Source organism: Sinohyriopsis cumingii, chromosome 6 (genome assembly GCF_028554795.1).
Source record: "Sinohyriopsis cumingii isolate HCF-2022 chromosome 6, ASM2855479v2, whole genome shotgun sequence".
NCBI lineage: Eukaryota > Metazoa > Mollusca > Bivalvia > Unionida > Unionidae > Sinohyriopsis > Sinohyriopsis cumingii.
Genome location: NC_142966.1, coordinates 99,634,565 through 99,653,103, shown reverse-complemented (window position 1 = coordinate 99,653,103; position 18,539 = coordinate 99,634,565). Strand labels below are relative to the sequence as shown.

Genomic DNA, 18,539 nt, shown 5'->3' with positions numbered 1-18,539 from the left:
GTCATGAAACCAAAGTATAACAGTAACTTAAAATTTAAGCATATTCCTTATGGGCAAAAAATAATAAATCTGGTGGTACAGTAGTGGTTGCCTCTTATTAGACCATCCCTCCTCCACTGAAAAGCTGGTCTTATAAATGATATGGTGTTATGATTCTATGATCATAAACTAACAGAAAACAGCAAAAAAGAAAAAGTTTTGTAAATTTCAATAAATAGTTTATTTCCTTAGAAAATAAAGTATAGAGTATTCCAAATGTATTCCAGTGGTGTTTTGAATGAAGTCAAATCTCGGATGTGCTGATATGCCAGTAGCCTTGAATATGATAATGTGTCAAGTCTTGATGTACCACAATGACATAATCCACTAAGTCTTCAAATGAATTCACAATAATCCCAAAATAGTGGTTTTATAATCCAGTCTATGAGTACTTTGTAATTCCAATAAATAAATGAAATAAATAAATCTTCTCAAGTGTTAATGATGCATACCTTATTAAATCTGCGCACACTTGCTACTCCATCCACAGGTAAGTGTAGTCATTTTATTCCAACATTAAGTATTTTATTAAATCACACATAATATGAAATCATTCATAACAATGAAGAATGTTAAAATACTATTATCGACCAAACATCTGAGCATTTCTTTAAAGTGACATTTTTAAGTCCATCCTCAATATAAAAGATGTCTTTAAAATGGTGGCTATAAATATCCATCCCAGGTAACACAGTTTTCAGAAATGTCCATCAAGGCAGATTTTATATTTCCAGTATACATACTTTCTTTATGTCAATTTTAGCAAAACTTAATTTGAACACAATTCACTGAAACTATGTTCACCAGAATTTAGTAAATTAAAGTATCTACCTTCTTATGTCTCATTTTGAAACTAAGGCAGAAGTTGCTTTTTCATCTAAAGAGCTGATTTACTCAGTGTTTATCCCAACAGCTGCTCTAACTTCATTGAATAATATAATTATACAACTTTGCTGGTTTACATATCTGGAGAAATATGTGTCATAAAAGGACTGAAACCTATCTTTCCAAGAATTTTTTTAAATGCAGTTTCAACAAATTAGTTGAAACATTTCAAATTTAAGGACCATCTATTTTATGAAACTTTTAGCTGTCAATAAGAATGGTCAGTCAAGACCAGTTTTATTCTACTAAACTGTGGATACATTTTCAGTGAATATTTTCAGGGTGTCAGATATAATGTAAGCTTAATGATTCCACTTTAGTGAAAGTTTTTAAATTACAACGTAACAGTTAACATACACCTAGCAAATTCATCTACAATAAGGTACTGACCATTTAAAATTTGGTGTCGAGATGACTATTTTTCTTTTATTTTTAAGATAAATTTTTTCTTCCAAAAAATATAACAGATGTAACTTGGCATTATATTACTTTAAATCATAGAAAGATCTTTGTTCTAGCTATTGATAGCTGAAAATTTCCAAAAAAGAGTGTTAGACCCCTGCCCCAGAACATTAAATTGTTAGTTCCTAATATAATTATGGTATACTGTGGTAAGTATCACGATATGCTCGGAAATATCTTGGTACAAAAAATGTTTCATGGTACTCAGCTCTAATGGATGAAGCAATAGTTGTAAATGAGAGGCATCATGGCTTCCATAATAGTTGTTAATTATAGGCACCATGGATTCCATAATAGTTGTTAATTTCAGGCTTCATGGATTCCATAATAGTTGTTAATTATAGGCATCATGGATTCCATAACATATATACTTGTAATATTCAAATTAATTTGTGACAAATACAACTCTATTTTAAACAAATATGTCTTTATTGCCTTGTCATTTAAAATGAATACATGCTGCTAATATCAATAACAGACCTGCCAACCCTGACGAGTTCGTCTCAGTAAGGCAGTTGATTTTTTTTGTAAAACTGACCAGTTTTATGTAAGGTGTAACAATAACTGCTATTGTAAATCTGGAAAATGTAATTAAAAGTTTGATGCATCGACGATAAACATTATGTTCAAACGGAAAGTTTGCAATGTACATGCAGCCTTTATTTACCACTAGTACAGCTGCACAATCTCTAGTTCCAAACCCTATGCAGCTCAATGGCTTGTTGCTATCTCTCAACTTGACATATTATTGAAAATTCTTTTCCATTTCACATGACAATGGCAATCATATCTCCTGCCACAAGTCATACTCATATTGGCATGTGATGTCCAATAAACGTAATTGTGTCTGTTCCAGCTTTCATTCACAAGAATCTGAATACTCCTTTTTATTCTTCTGTGATGATTATTAACACTTTTCAAGAAGCTTATTTTCCCTTTTGTCTTAAACGTGCATTGCTTTCTGGATGCCATTTAAAAAAAATTTAAATCAACAGTTTGATCATGCAGATGCTTTGCATGAATAAATAGGTGCAGTTTAAAGCATCTGGGGTGCTGCTGTAAAGTTAGTCTGGTTCCCTGACTAATTTCACTAATTCTAAGATGAAACCTGGATCCAAATAAAGCACAGATGTTCCAATTATCTGGATTTTTCGACAACAATCATTTTTCCGTAGTTTTTGCTAGTATGCCTAAACTCCGTATTTTCAGGGTAATTTTCATAAAATTTGGCATGTCTGCAATACATTCATAGCTAGATTACTCGTTAATTTCTGTACATTTCTGGTGGAAATTACCAAAGTACCGGTACAATTAAAAAGTACCATGGTATGTAACACCACAAAAAAATACAAATGTAAACTGCTACACTGGAAATACCAGACACCTTTAGAATACATAGTGCCTTAATAACAAGTATTACTGAATCTACGCTTCCTCTTATTAAAGTATTGTTGAATCCATATGCCTTTTATTAACAAGTATTAATAAATCAATAATGTCTTTTATTACTGAATCCCTGCCTTTCATTCTGAATCCATAATGTCTTTTATTTCTGAATCCATGATGCCTTTTATTACTGAATCCATGCCTTTTATTACTGAATCCATGCTGCCTTTTATTGCTGAATCCATAATGCATTTTATTACTGAATCCATAATGGCTTTTATTACTGAATCCATAATGCCTTTTATTACTGAATCCATGCTGCCCTTTATTACTGAATCCATAATGACTTTTATTACTGAATCCATGCTGCCTTTTATTACTGAATCAATCCATAATGCCTTTTATTACTGAATTCATATGATGCCTCTTATTAGTGAATCTATGATGCCTTTTATTACAGAATCCATATAATGCCTCTTATTAGTGAATCCATAATGCCTTTTATTACTGAATCCATATGGTGCCTCTTATTAGTAAATATATGATGCCTTTCGTTACTGAATCCATTATGCCTCTTATTAGTGAATCCATGATGCCTTTTACAAACATATTACTGAGTAGTAATTTTTATGGTACCAACTTTTTATGCTGCTTATCATAGACAATTATTGTGAAGTTTTAATTTTATGCTGCTGTCAAACTGACATCATTCTGTGGCTTTACATTTATAAAACCTTCAATGACATTTGCATGAATTTTTCATTTTTCTGGAAGAAAATATAACAAGACAAACAATAAAGATAATCCACCATACAAGCATCGTCAATCTAGCACTACTCACCAATGGCTAATGTTAGCTTGCTTTGGTCATCACGGACCATCTTTACGATATTTCCCTTCTGTATTGGGGTAGCTCTGCAACAGACTACAGATTTACATTTCTCTGCCAGCTTCAAAAAGTCTCTCTTCAGATTTTTATCTGTTTCATTCAGGGCAAAGGCTAAAGACACACCATCAATCACCATAGCATACTCTTTTTGCTTCTCAGCATCAGCTGACTTCAAGGACCTGGCAGACTGCTTTCTGAAAGAATGGGGTTTGTCCATCTCGATATCCTTTAGATGATGTTCTATCAAATCCTTTGTTTCTTCCTGTAATTTATAATACATTCAGCACAATGTTTCCACATAAAATCAAATCTTGCATGCAAAATGTGCAGCAATGTACCCTCCCTGCTCATACGACTCAAAAGACAAACCTTTATTTAACAATAACAATACCACCACCCTCCACTGTCACCACCTTAAAAGTGACACTCATTTATCACAATCTGCTAATATGGACAAGGCTACCTGAATCTTTATCCATGGCATAGACAGGATAAGGTTATCTAACCCATGAGAATAAATCTTGTGCCAGGGATGGATGAGGCATGCCATGGCCCTGGCAAAAATCTTGTTCCCTGTGAGTTAAACCTCCACAATCCCAGCCACCATCCCATGATATGTTTTTTTTCTCTCCCACCTATTGACCTATTCTTCCCACCAATGACAAATTCCTTTTACAGCTCAAAGTTTGATATAAAGTGAGACAGTGGTTACATCTAGCACCAAATATGTTGCGGTAAAGTAACTTACATGACACCACAGAGCTGACGGTATAAAATATAACATCAATAACATTAGGTAAATCATATCACAAGGTGCACATATCTTGTCTACAAATAATATAAAAAGTCTTCTAATATCCCAATATGGTAAATTCAGTAATTTTTGTGGGAATCAATTTTTGTGGTTTGGCAAAAAAAAATTACACAATCATCAGTACCCAAATTAATGGTTTGTTGACAAGTTCTTACTATTTTCACAGAAGGGTCAAAGTTAGTTAGGTCATTCAATTAATGGTTTGTTGACGAGGACCTACAACTTTTGCAGAAGGGTCACTGTTAGTCTGGTCTTTACATTCACTGTTTGAAACATCCACAAAATCCATTATAATTGGTACCACAAGAAAAATGGGGAATTAACTATAGAAGGACCATTGCAGGGTTCTTCTATCCAACCTCTTGTGAACATTTTCACCCCAACCTCTTCTGAACATCATCACCCCAACCTCTTCTGAACATCATCATCCCAACTCTTGTGAACATCACCATCCTACCTAAAATGATGTCCAACCTGTATTGGTTGGCACATCGCTAATCTGACCCAATACAATTACATCATTACACTGACGACATTTTTCTGTTGTTCTAATTTCAATGTTATGACTAATAAGCATAACTGAAGAAACAACTTTAATATAAAAATTGGTTTCTTCATCAAATACCTTACACAATCATAAAACATTAGGAGAACAGGCATGAGAAGGAAGGAGTTTCATCCTCTTACCCTAGAAATGGCCCTGTCTCCAATCACCAAATGTATGTGAAGCAGTTTCAAGTCGTTTAAGATACTGGCTAAGGTTAGCACATGATTTACTAAGTTTATGACCAACTAGACACCATCAGAAGTCATCTGATGAAAACCCTGTGTCAAAATGACTTTTCATTTAAGAAAAGTAGTGATAACAAAACATTCAAGATGGCCAGCATGCAGGCCATATTGGATGTCACACCAGCACCCTTTTTATTTAAGACCAACAAGACTGTGTAAGAAACCCTACATTGAAATGACTTTCTGCTCTTTTGGAGTAATAATACAGCCACCACAGTGGCCATACTGGGCATCAGATTCAGACCATTTCTATTTAGGACCAACTGGACATCATATTCTTAAGTCTCTTGTAAAAGGATAACGTCAATATGACTAGGCATGTAGGACTAGTCATAAGATTTGCCATATTAGCAGTCATAAGGCACCATTTACATTTAGGACCAACTAGATATCATAAGAAGCTTTTGGGTGAAAACCCCATGTCAATATGACTTTTAGAAGCAGTAGTGAAATTAATATTTTCAAGATGACCAATGTGGTAGTCATATTAGATATCAAATGGGCACCATTCTCATTGCAAACCAACAAGACACTTTAAGAAATCTTCTGGTGAAAATTACATCTACATGACTTTCTGTTTAGAAGGAGTTTTAATAACAGGATTTTGAAGATATTGGACATTAGACTGACACCAGTTTCCTTTGGGACCAACTAGACTTGATAAATTGTCATCTGGTTAAGTCCCCATGTTAGAAGGAGTAGTTATAACATAATGTTCAAGGTGGCTGCCATATTGGACATCAGATTTACACCATTTTCATTCAGAATCAACCTGACATCATTAAAAGTCTCTTAATGAAAACCCCATATTGATATGACCTTTCATTCAGGAGGAATTGTGATAAGAATCTCAAGATTGCCACTGTGGCATCCATACTGAATTTCCGAGTGGCATTATTTCCAGTTAGGGCCATCTAGACCAATGAAAGAATGTATGTCTCAAGTTTTATGTCAATCCTCCAAGTAGTTTAGGAGAAGTAGGATAACAAACCTGTACTAATGAACAGACAGACTATGGATGATGGATCCCATAAGCTAACCCTGGTCTCTGACCGGCTTAACAAAATCTAAATAGATCAAGTATTTGACATTCATAAACAAAATCTAATAGATCAAGTATTTGACATTCAAAAACAAAATCTAATAGATCAAGTATTTGACATTCATAAACAAAATTGAATACCGTGTGTGTGTGTTTGGGATTTTCAACGTAGCTTTAACAATTTTGCAGTCATATCGCTACAATGTCTGTAGACATATAGCAGGATGTCCCACCCAGTAATATCATCCTGACACCAGGCTGACCAGTCCTAATACTAACCTCTTAATGCTGAGTGCCTATCAAGGCAGATGTTAATACCATTTTTATAAGTCCTTGCTTTGACTCGATTGGGGTTTGAACCCATGACCTCCCAGATCCATGGCAGACACTCTAACCACTAGGCCACTGGAGTGGTAAAATTGAATACTGAGATGAATAGGAAGTACTACAGACCACAGGGCAGGTAAATAAGATGGAGTTCACAACTTTCTGAGACAACCAAGTTAGACAAATGAAGAGCAATATATTTGGTTAAACAGAGAAATAGAATAAAAAAGCTAGAGTATACATCCCAGAGTTGAGAAAACTCTACAGGCTCACTCGACTATCTTTAATCTTGAAAGATCTTTATGATACAATGTTCTGTACCAAGTTTGCTTGAAATTGGTTAGGAAGTTTTTAAGAAGAATTTGAAAATAAATTTTTTGACCAATGATGCACAAAAGATGAAGGGCCATATCATAAGTTCACTTGGCTCTAATGCTAAGTCAGCTAAAAACCTATTTATTATGTTTTATTGAAATATGGTCTGCTAAGAGGGAACAAAGTCTGCCAATCAGATGCAAGATTACCTTGTTAATATTGGCAGATTTCACATGTTATGTATTCTGTCTACAACCATGATAATATAAGTCGGGTAAGCAAAACAAACCCGGTGTTTTTAAACATAAATATAAGACATTCTTTGTTAAGAAAAACATAATTTTATCATTTGTACAGTCTTGCGATACAGTACTGCTTACAGTCTATGACACATATCTGATGTAGTTCATGTATTTTATTGTACATAAAAAAAATACTGTACATTCTAACACATCTCAATCCAACATGAGATGAGCCTTCAGCATTGAGGCTAAAGTCTTCATAAAAAATCCTAACATTGTTGACAATGACAAGACAGCAATCATCCTAACCATCTCCAATATAAAGTGATGCCTTAACCTTGATATTTTCATCACGCCAGCATAGCAAATAGTGCTTAAAGAAATGAACTGTAAAAATGTCCTGATAGCATGTGCCTTACCAAATTATGTGTGTTGATTGTAATCATCTCCTGAGTTTTGTCAATAAGTTTGGAGGCATAGGCCACCTGAATGGCAGTTTCTTGCTTGTCACCAGTAAGAACCCAGACTTTTATTCCTGCTTGTCGGAGATTGAATATTGTCTCTGGTACACCATCTTGAAGCTTGTCCTCAATACCTGTAGCTCCTAACAGGTCAAGGTCTTTTTCAAGAGCACATATGCACTCCAACATTTTCTCATCACGGCCCTCCATGGCTGTTTCTGCAGTTTTATACTTCTTGTACCAATCATCATATTCACCTACCCTCAGAGTCTGTGGATGAGAATTGTTAGAAACTATAAATATGTTTACAGAACATGAGTAGCCAACCAAAGTGACCTAACACAAAAACTGACAGGACAGTAGGACAGACAAACAAATAAGAGCAATATCATATGCCCCAAATACATTCACAGCAGGGCATATAAATACTGTAATGACACATTTTCAGCAGACTCTTCAGGCTTTCTGGAGATTACTAGGTCTTTTTAATTTCCAGTAAGGAAAAAAAAAAATTCGGAAAGAGAATTAAGTGAATAAAGGTTTTTACTCAGCAATCATTGATCACCAATATTTTCAACAGAAATTTAGATTATTGTAGGGTAAGTCAAAATTTCAGAAAATACATACAAATTTATTCTCTGATGGAAACAATAAAGTTTTGTTCTAACTGATTTATTTTAACACAGCATATTGAAGGGACTGGTGATCTACTGGGTGAAAAGAATTCAATATAAGACCATTTCTTCCTTTAACTGCAAAGTGTTGAAATCATCTCCAATATTCTTCAGCAATAACAAGATTTCATATTAGTTGCTGTGGTGAACATATTGGATGCCACATTGGCAGCATTTTTTATTTACGACCACCAAATAGCTACCTAGCAGTAATGAGGGAAAGTAATTATGAAGAGTTTCTTTCCTTTGTATGTTACACAAAGGGAATCAGAACATTTTCATCTTTCAGGATAGGAATGGATTCGAAAGGTAGCAGAGTTTATTTCCCAAAAAAACATCAATGTGGCAAAGGGATGTATTTTATGGAGAAAGCCTACATACAACCTTATCTCATTTGTTTCACTTGTGTCTTGTTTCAATATGTAAACTGAAACTATAATAATAAAAGCAATGTTACAAATTCTTCATTACAAGGGTAACCTTTAATATGACATAATGTTATATTACATGATGCTATATAACATTAAAAACTGGTCAGCAACAGTCTTATAAATCTTTCCTGCAACATGTACCAATGTGCCTGCTTGCACTTCTAGCTTGTATATATCCAAGTGGCAAGGTATGTAACTCGAGTTGAAAGTACAACAAAGCATAAGGCATAAACCATACCCCCTCACCTTTTTGCCCATGCACAAGGTCCGGAGTCCCTGCATAGCATACAAAGTTATGTATTCTTCTGTCTGCTGAACAATGTACTTCAAGTCATCATCCGCTGTAATAAAAAACCTCATGTTCATGAAATTATGAATCTTTCATTATTCATTAAGAATAACTAAATTAACTTGCTTGAAAATTAAGTCACCTCTTCCAGAATTGAACTTAATAATCATTGTATGCTGATGGTAATAATTATTACTAGAATAAGGGAGGGTGGTAATGATTATTACTAGGATAAGTGATGATGGTATTGATTGTTACTAGGATAAGTGATGATGGTAATGATTATTACTAGGATAAGTGATGATGGTAATGATTATTACTAGGATAAGTGATGATGGTAAGGATTATTACTAGGACAAGCAATGATGGTAAGGATTATTACTAGAGTAAGTGAGGGTGGTAATGATTATTACCAGGATAAGTGATGATGGTAATGATTATTACTAGGATAAGTGAGGGTGGTAATGATTATTACTAGGATCAATTCAATAAAAATTGTATACTGCAAAGAGTACATTTTTATATGCAGACTTTAAACAAATTTACAGTTCATGTACATCACTCTCTCAAAGTGCATACATTTGTAAAGATTCTGCATGATTTGCACAGTCATGTGCCCTGGCAGCATCTCTGCACCTGTCCATAAAGATGCAATTTGGTCAGTCCTCCAGGATGAACATGTATGATTGCATATGAATGGATACTACAAGCAACTTACATCTATACTTTTTATGCAGGACACTCAAAACTGCTGAGTCAGCACCCTTGGTATAGAGAATGATCTCATCATTCAGAGGATGTTTCACTATTATGGACATGCGCTTTCTGGTTGAATCAAACTGCAAAACTTGTAGCACTTGGAATTCTACCTCTCCATCAACTGGAAAACAAAGAAAATGGGAATGGTCATCAATGAAAAAATGAAAATGCTGTAAATCTAAAATTGTATTTTAATCTTCACTGTGCATAACCATAAAAAGATATCTCTAACTGTCTGTCAAAGCTTTCAAATCTGGATTTTATATGGCCATGCATCACACAGGACTGGTCATGCTAAATCAGTAAACCTATGCAAACACCATATGAAAAATTCAATAACTTTAAATTTCTGCATGCTCATGATCAAAATTATATTTATCAGCATAGATGTATCCTGGATGATAACTTCTGTTTCTGTGTAGAAAAACAATATGAGCCATGACATTTTCTGGATCTACTTGCACTTGAAACGTGTGCTTTCAATTCTGCACCAAAGAGTCAGGTGCTAATTTCAGTAATGAGAGTTCCATGCTCAACTGTCAAAGGACTGAAATTCCATCAATTAAACATCTACAATAAGCTCTTAAAAGATTCTTTTTACTAAATCTAATTATCTTTATCAACCAATCCTGGCCAGCCAAACCAATATATACTTTATTTTATCTTCACCCATTTCTAGACTGGTTCCCATTTTTCATAAGAAGTCTTTCAGTGAAAATCCCATGCTTATGTGACCATTCAGTCTAAAGAATGATAAGATTTTCAATATGACCCCAGAGGTGGCCATATAATAAGTGCAAGTATCACCATTTTCCTGTAGGACCACCTAGATATCATAAATAGTCTTAAGGTGAAAACCCCAAAGTCAATATAACTTTTTGATCAAAGAAGTCTTGAGAAGATTTAAAGGTAGCTGCTTTGCCAACCATACCGCACTTCAGACTGGCACCATTTTCATTTAGGACCAAGTGGACATCATAAGAAGTTTTTAAGTGAAAAGCCCATGTTGATATAACCATCCAACCAGAAGGACTGGTAATCAGAATTCCAAGATGGTCACTATGATATAAGATATATCAGATTGGTGGTATTTCCATTAAGGACCTACTATGCTTCATAAGTCTACTGGTGGAAACCCCATAAAGCCACTCATTCTGAAGGAGCAGCAATAACAAAATGTTTGAGGTGGCTCCCGTGGAGGCCACATTGGGTGACTCTGTGGGATGATTTTCATTTAAGACCAACCAGTTCATGGGTTGAATGTTTGAGTACACTTTCATGGCAATCCTCAAATTAGTTAAGGTAGAGAACAAACTTGTGCTAAAAGACAGATGGAAAATCCATAACAGATCACCTCATAAACTGTTTTGGTCTATGACCAGTTGAGCTAATACATCATCATAGAACAAATTATGGGTCTTTGAAAATTTGCAAGTCCAAAGACTGACAGCAAAGGCAGTACCATTATGTATTCCAATGGGATTAATTTCAAGATTAGAGTGAATACTGAAGAAGAAAAAAACCACATACACAAAGTAACCATACTCTCCATGAAAATCTTTCAAGAAAGTTTATCCCTTCCTTCTTTTGTCCTGTCAACTGTTTGTTTGGTTATTACATTGACCAGTCTTGTGTTGCAGTCTGAACATCTGGGATGGACAGTTTGAAGTGAAGGTCAATATCATTGGTTTACTGGCTCATAAAACTTCATATTCACCAAAAGAAATGTCCATAATTGTCTTATTACATAATGCCAAATTTGGAATTGTTCCAGAGTAGTGAAAATTCCATTTAAGCTGCCTGATGCTATACAAATTATATTAGGACACTACAAAGAAATCAAAGACATCATATCAATACAATGTGCTAATGATCAAATATGCACATTACAGCAATTATGTACTAATAACAAGTTAGGGTACCTGGCAGGTCCACAGTTACTGAGTATGCAGACCTCTTCAGAAGACAACATCCATAGGTGCTGGCTGCTTTAACCAACGCCAATTCGTCTGGACTTTCTGCTTCATATCGAACTTTTGACATATCCAATTTCATTGATGACTCAGCAATACTACCAGTCACACTACCAGTAATACTACCAGTTACACTGCCATGATCTGATATTGTGTCCAATCTGTTGCGTGGCACATCCCCATTGACACTTGATGTCCCTATTGGGGGTAAGGGGAGATGAGATTTTCTATGCATCATTTTTGTGAGATTTTCTGTTGGCCGAGGCGGTTTTCTGTGCTTAATTTCTGGTAATCTGGAGGGTCTGTCCTGTAGGGTTACCAGTACGGGATGGTTTAGTGGATGATTGTCTTGTGAAGTGTTGTTCAAAGCTGGGTTACTTACGTGACCCTCTGCGTCCATCTGAATAAAATATGAAATACGTTAATTAAGAACTGTCTAGTTTGACTTACTTCAATAAGCAAAAGGCAATACAAGACAGTCTGTATCATTGTTCTGGATATACTGTAATGTAATGCAGAAAGCATCATGAATGGTTATTGTTAGTGATCACTCAAAGACTGCTATCTAGACAAAAATGAATTCAAAGCGAATGCTGTCAATATTTATACAAGCTACCTCAAATAAACCTTGTTTGAAAAATTACTGACATAAAATTTGGACCTGAATTAATCCATGAACTGACAACAATGAAACTGATGAATTACAAGTCAGAAAAAAGACTTGACCAGAGCAAACATTTCCAAAAATGTGTCCTATCAAATATGACAAGTTCCATATACAACTTGCACGAATCAAATCTGCTTGAAATCTGCTGATAATCATTGAATATAACGTGTAGATATGTAATCTGACCCAGATTCTGCATGATATATTTTCATCCAAAATCAGTCCTACCCAAGAAATGTTAATGTCTATGAAACAAATCAGACATTAAATTAAAATTAAGGGCAATAAAGGGAACAGCTCCCACTCCCAGCCCAAATTTTCTCCATTTAAATAATATGCATATTTTAACTTTGCATTTGAATTATCACCCAACCTCTACCATTTTCCACTCCATCACAGCTCACTATGGATCCACCCTTGACTAAAAGATGACAGATGTGTCAAAGCAGACTTAAAATTACACTAAATCTCACCCACCACAAGTCATATTGGCATTTTAAAAAATCTCCCACAATATAATGCCCTTCATAAGAACATCTAAATTCTAGATAAAACACAATTTGGACTCCATGATCAAAATTAAACCATTTCAATTGGTCGATCAAATGTGTGACAGTATTTATCAAATGAAAACGACATGAACCTGACTTTTGTATGTTATATCTTCAAGTTATTTTTAAAACATTTCAAAATGCAAATGCATATATAACAAGACATAAAAATTAAATTTAATTACTTCCTCTTTCCTATTGCCAACACTCACACACACAAAGAGACACAAACACATGCACGTTCATGAAATTTTGAATCATTCTCACTTTACTGTAGTTTGGCTTATGTGGGACACATCTAAATTCACTACACACTGCTGTTCTTGCTTTACCATGATTAAGTATATATCACTGTTCCTGCTATATCATGGTTTGGTATATATTCCAGTAGGCAGTTACTGTCCCCAACTACCATGATATTATAAGGTCAGACAGCTGTATTCAGTTACTTAATCTAGGTATAAAAAAAACTGCATTTCAGAAGGGGAGGTGTGATTTGGATTTTTAATGTTGCTTTAACAATTTTTGAGTCATACTGCCATGATGTCTGCAGTGTGGCAGTTTACAGTGAAGTCTGCACTAGAGTACCATGCTGCAGACATGTAGCATCATGTCCCACCCAGTTGCATTATCCAGACACCAGGCCACCCAGTCCTAACACTAACTTCTTAATGCTGAGTACCAAGCAAGGCAGCTGAGAGTGTTGTGACAGAAGCTTAGATTGGAAACAGTCTGAACTATGTTTTCCAAAAATAATGTTCTGTATAAGCTGTAACTTGTAAAAGTTTGCATGCAAAATTTATTCATGCTTAGGTAAAATTGGGTCATCTGAACTGGGACAAATTTATCTATGTCCAGCAGGTGTGAAAACATGGAACTGAAATGGAAAGAGCTCTGACAATCTTAATGAGAACAAGAAAACTTGAAAGCAGACTTACATTATCTTCACGTATGTGTGTTGAGACAACGACAGTGTTACAGATGGCCATCAAAAGGAAGAACTCCTGTATCTGTTTAGTGTTAGAACCGTGATGACCTTGTGAACTGATGGAAGGCAGACTAAGGTCAACGCTGCCTATACTACGCAGGCACATAAAGGACAACTCTCGTTGCAACTCAGATTCCAGCTTCAGGTTATCAATAATCTAATAAAACAGAAATTTAAGAATTGAGCTGTAACTTGTATAAAAGTCGTTACTCACTACAATGATTTTTCTTTAATCTTCTAAATACAGTAGTATACCTTAACATTTTCTCTACATTTTATGATTTATATTTAAATTCATTTCTTCTCTACTATTGTATTCATTAATTTTTAATTTTGACAAAAACATTTATATAGAATTAAAATCATGAATTATGTTTTCCATCATCAAATAATTCACTACAATCATAAGCCTCAGAAAACCTGTATGCTTGTAATGGCTCAAATATTTGCTCTCAGCACAAATGCATCGAGTGTCTCATCTCCAAAACTGTCCAATTTCCATAGTCCCACCCAAAACGTATATATTCATGATAAAATGACAACTACATGAGATGAGAATCTCCTAAGAGTTTAGGTTAAAGCTGCTTCTATCAGCTAAAGTAAAAAATTTATGCATGGAACGCGCAAGTCATTGAGCCAGTGCTCAATCTGGGGATTTCCAAAAAGTGCAAGGCTTCACTATTTCTCATGTACTAAGTGTTGTCTATTTACTTGTGTCAAACTTACATCGTTTTGTATGATTTATATCTGGAAGAAGGATATATTTATGTGATATATGAAAGCAGGTTTTGTGAAAAATCTTTGAATTCAATATGGTCACAAAAATGTAGACTTTCAGGTAAGAAAGAGAAAGCAACAATGACTTAAATGCAAAAATGTTATGTTTGAAAATATAAAAATTACATTTATCATTTACAAGTCCATCAGTTTTTGCAAATGAATTCCATTATTAAAGAATTTCTCAACATTTACTGGCAAAAGCATCCTGAACAGTTCATTTTTCCCACGATATTTATTAATCAATTTGTTGTTTTAAAACTTGTAATTGCATCAAGCACAAAGAAAACGTTTTTGATCTACATTCTGCTTTGATATAAGCATGTGTCATATGTAACACAAATTTTAATTATGCTCTAATTCTGAGCAACACTGTGTGTAAATTGTTCATTACAAGAGCAACAATGAGTGTGTGTGTGTGATTTGGATTTTTAACGTAGCTTTAACAATTTTTCAGTCATATCGCTACGATGTCTGCAGTGTGGCAGTTTATGGTGATGTCTAGCACTGGGGCATCATGCCACAGACATGTAGCATGATGTCCTACTCAGTCACATTATCCTGACACCAGGCTGACCAGTCCTAACACTAACCTCTTAATGCTGACATTAAGTAAGGCAGATGTTAGTACCATTTTTATAAGTCTTTGGTATGACTCGACTGGGGATCAAACCCATGACCTCCCGCAGCCAAGGCGGACACTCTAATCACTAGGCCAATGGAGCGGAAAGCTACAATGAGTGTAAATTGTTCATTATGTGAGCAACACTGAGTGTAAATTGTTCATTATGAGAGCAACACTGAGTGTAAATTGTTCATTACGAGAGCAACACTGAGTGTAAATTGTTCATTATGAGAGCAACACTGAGTGTAAATTGTTCGTTATGAGCAACATTGAGTGTAAATTGTTCATTATGAGACCAACACTTAGTGTAAATTGTTCATTATGAGCAACACTGAGTGTAAATTGTTCATTATCTGAGCAACACTCAGTGTAAATTGTTCATTAAGAGAGCACCACAGAGTGGAAATTGTTCATTATGAGAGCAACACTGAGTGGAAATGGTTCATTATGAGAGAAACACTGAGTGTAAATTGTTCATTACGAGAGTGAAAATTGTTCATTACGAGAGCAACACTGAGTGGAAATTGTTCATTACAAGAGGTTCTCAGCATTTAGAGACAACAACTCCAGGTTGTCACTGTCAAAATTAAAAATGCAACCACTGCATGAAAGGACATTGCCTTTATATTTTCCATTAAAATATATTTAACATTGAATCCAAAGGGAATAAGATTGAAATGTGAAATGGTGGCAATAAAATTACTAACAGAACTGTTGCGACTGACACTGGCTTGAGAGAACCTGCTTGCAGCTATGCTTATGTCATCATTATCTTCATCTGAAATAAAGAGAGTAAAAATTTCAATTGGGAAAATAATACCAACTTAATGACGAAATGGATTGTACTGCAACTTCAGTCCAACCTGTACATGTATTTGTAATTTCAGTAGTTACCTACATATAAAAGTCATCTGCTCATAAATGTCGTATGTCCTTGACCACAAAAAGTTTTTTATATATATAGTCAAACCTGTCTACAGCAGCAACCAATGGGAAAAGACCAAAGAAGCCTTTGTAGACAACTGACCTCTGAAGGTAGGTTCAATTCTCAGTTCTCAAACTTGGTTCATGACAAATGCATCAAATAACATTAGCATTATTATTAATGGTAGTATCATTATTATTATTTTGCATGTATTATTATTAGCAATGGTAGCATGCTATCAAGATACATGTATTTAGTGTAGCTATTTAGCAAATGCAAATATAACAAAATAATAAAATAAAAAGTTCCACACAAGATTACTGTATCCTCACTCTAATCCCTCATGTACATCACATTATCTCTGATTTTACTATCATTGTCACGTCTTAATAACGTTTTAGCAATTCCTTTAATTCGCATCCAAACTTTTACCCGTGATTGAGAAGCACAGGGCTGACTTTGTTAAACCAGCTCGTGTAATTAGGCATGAAAACAGGTGTTCACACTTCAAACAATTGATTGGTTAATCAGTTACTCAAACTTGCCAAGATCAAAAGACAGTTGGCTTTTATGAGAGACCTTTGATGATTACAAAATGAAAAGAAGCTTCCATCAGCAACTAATGATTCACATAATATACCTTTATATAAACCACGAATTGCTCATCAAATTTTATTTACATACTTCCAGCAGTCACTGTTGCTGGACTCCAGTGACCAATGAAGGTAGGGTGAAACCACTGCTTGGTTAAGAAATACATGGGTGCTGACTTTGGAAGGCAGGTGAAACCACTGCTTGGTTAAGAAATACATGGGTGCTGACTTTGGAAGGCAGGTGAAACCACTGCTTGGTTAAGAAACACATGACTGTGGAGGACAAGTGAATGCCAATTACAAGATATTTATATAGGAAATTTGCCTAGGGGGGAAATTAGTATGACCACTGTAACCAAGTGACCGCTGAACTCAGGTGTCCCTTAGGGCAGTTTGACTGTGTATATAAATATATGTTAGTGAAACCAAAATAGCAATAAACATTTAAGAACTGATTTATCTGGAATTAAAAGAACCAGAACTAAGATCATATCACAATTACAGATTATAATCACTATGCATTGGAGGATTTCACTACATATGGGATGATTTCACTACGTATTGGATGATTTCACAACGTATTGATGATTTCACCAAGTATTGCAGGTTTCATTACATACTGGATATTTCACTACGTATTGGATGATTTCACTATGTACTGGTTGATTTCACTATGTATTGAATTTCACTAAGTATTGGATGATTTCACTACGTATTGGATGATTTCACTACATATTGGATGATTTCACTATGTATTGGAGGATTTCACTACATATGGGATGACTTCTCTATGTACTGAATGATTTCACTATGTATTGGAAAATTTCACTATGTACTGGATGATTTCAATGGATTTTCTACTGCACAATCTGTCAATCACAGACATTGTTCTCTATAACCAATTTGGTTCGTTGTTATACACCACAACAACAAAAGTCTGAAAGCAATCACCCACACTTTCCAAAAGTTAATTAATGTTTGTTCATCTATGGTCATTTGTGTCTTCCAATGGCTGTATTTGCTGGACAGGACCAACAAATGAGCTCCAATGATTATTTGCTAACATGTCAGACATTAAACATATTGCATTTATGCAAAGCTTAAAGCAATAGTTCAGTCACTGTTTTCCCAACTGACTAAAAACTCATTAGCCACAAATCACAATACAAAAGGGGCTGTGATGCAAACCTCCTGGACTTATCAAAACCTTACAAATGGACAACTAACTGACCCAAGGTCTGCACTAAAGTGACTACAATAGTCCCATACACCATGTGCTTTCTTATGTCATGCTATGTCAGTACATATTGCAAGGCTGGAATTTAACTTTTTTACAACTAAAAAAAATTTTGCCAGTGGAGAAAATATAAATTTGCAAAACTCTGTACTCTTTTTTTTATGAGCTAATTGTATTAGTCTATATTGTAAGCCATAGAGTAAGAAGGAACTACACAAATTTTCAATCAGTTTCAAATGTAATAATTTGGTATTATCCTTCTGAATTAAACATGGGTCTCTCAAAAGAACTGAAGTCTACAAGGCAAAAAGAAGTTCCATGAATTCATGATAAGACTATGTCTTCCTTTTAACCACTAAGTACTGAAACCAGCTCTGACATTCTGCAGTAATAACA

General features: G+C 34.8%; 1 protein-coding gene across 2 annotated transcripts in view; it reads right to left on the bottom strand.

The window, feature by feature from the left end:
- Window positions 1-18,539, bottom strand: part of LOC149797547 (phospholipid-transporting ATPase VA-like) — a 97,056-nt gene that overhangs the window by 36,073 nt on the left and 42,444 nt on the right. For both annotated transcript variants that reach the window (XM_089962417.1, XM_089962418.1), the window contains exons 9-15: window positions 16,096-16,166; window positions 13,937-14,143; window positions 11,730-12,180; window positions 9,767-9,928; window positions 9,006-9,100; window positions 7,613-7,924; window positions 3,614-3,923 (exon numbers count right to left, since the gene is read on the bottom strand). In XM_089962417.1, coding sequence (XP_089818543.1) covers window positions 3,614-3,923; window positions 7,613-7,924; window positions 9,006-9,100; window positions 9,767-9,928; window positions 11,730-12,180; window positions 13,937-14,143; window positions 16,096-16,166 — 1,608 coding nt within the window. The remainder of the gene's footprint in view (window positions 1-3,613; window positions 3,924-7,612; window positions 7,925-9,005; window positions 9,101-9,766; window positions 9,929-11,729; window positions 12,181-13,936; window positions 14,144-16,095; window positions 16,167-18,539) is intronic.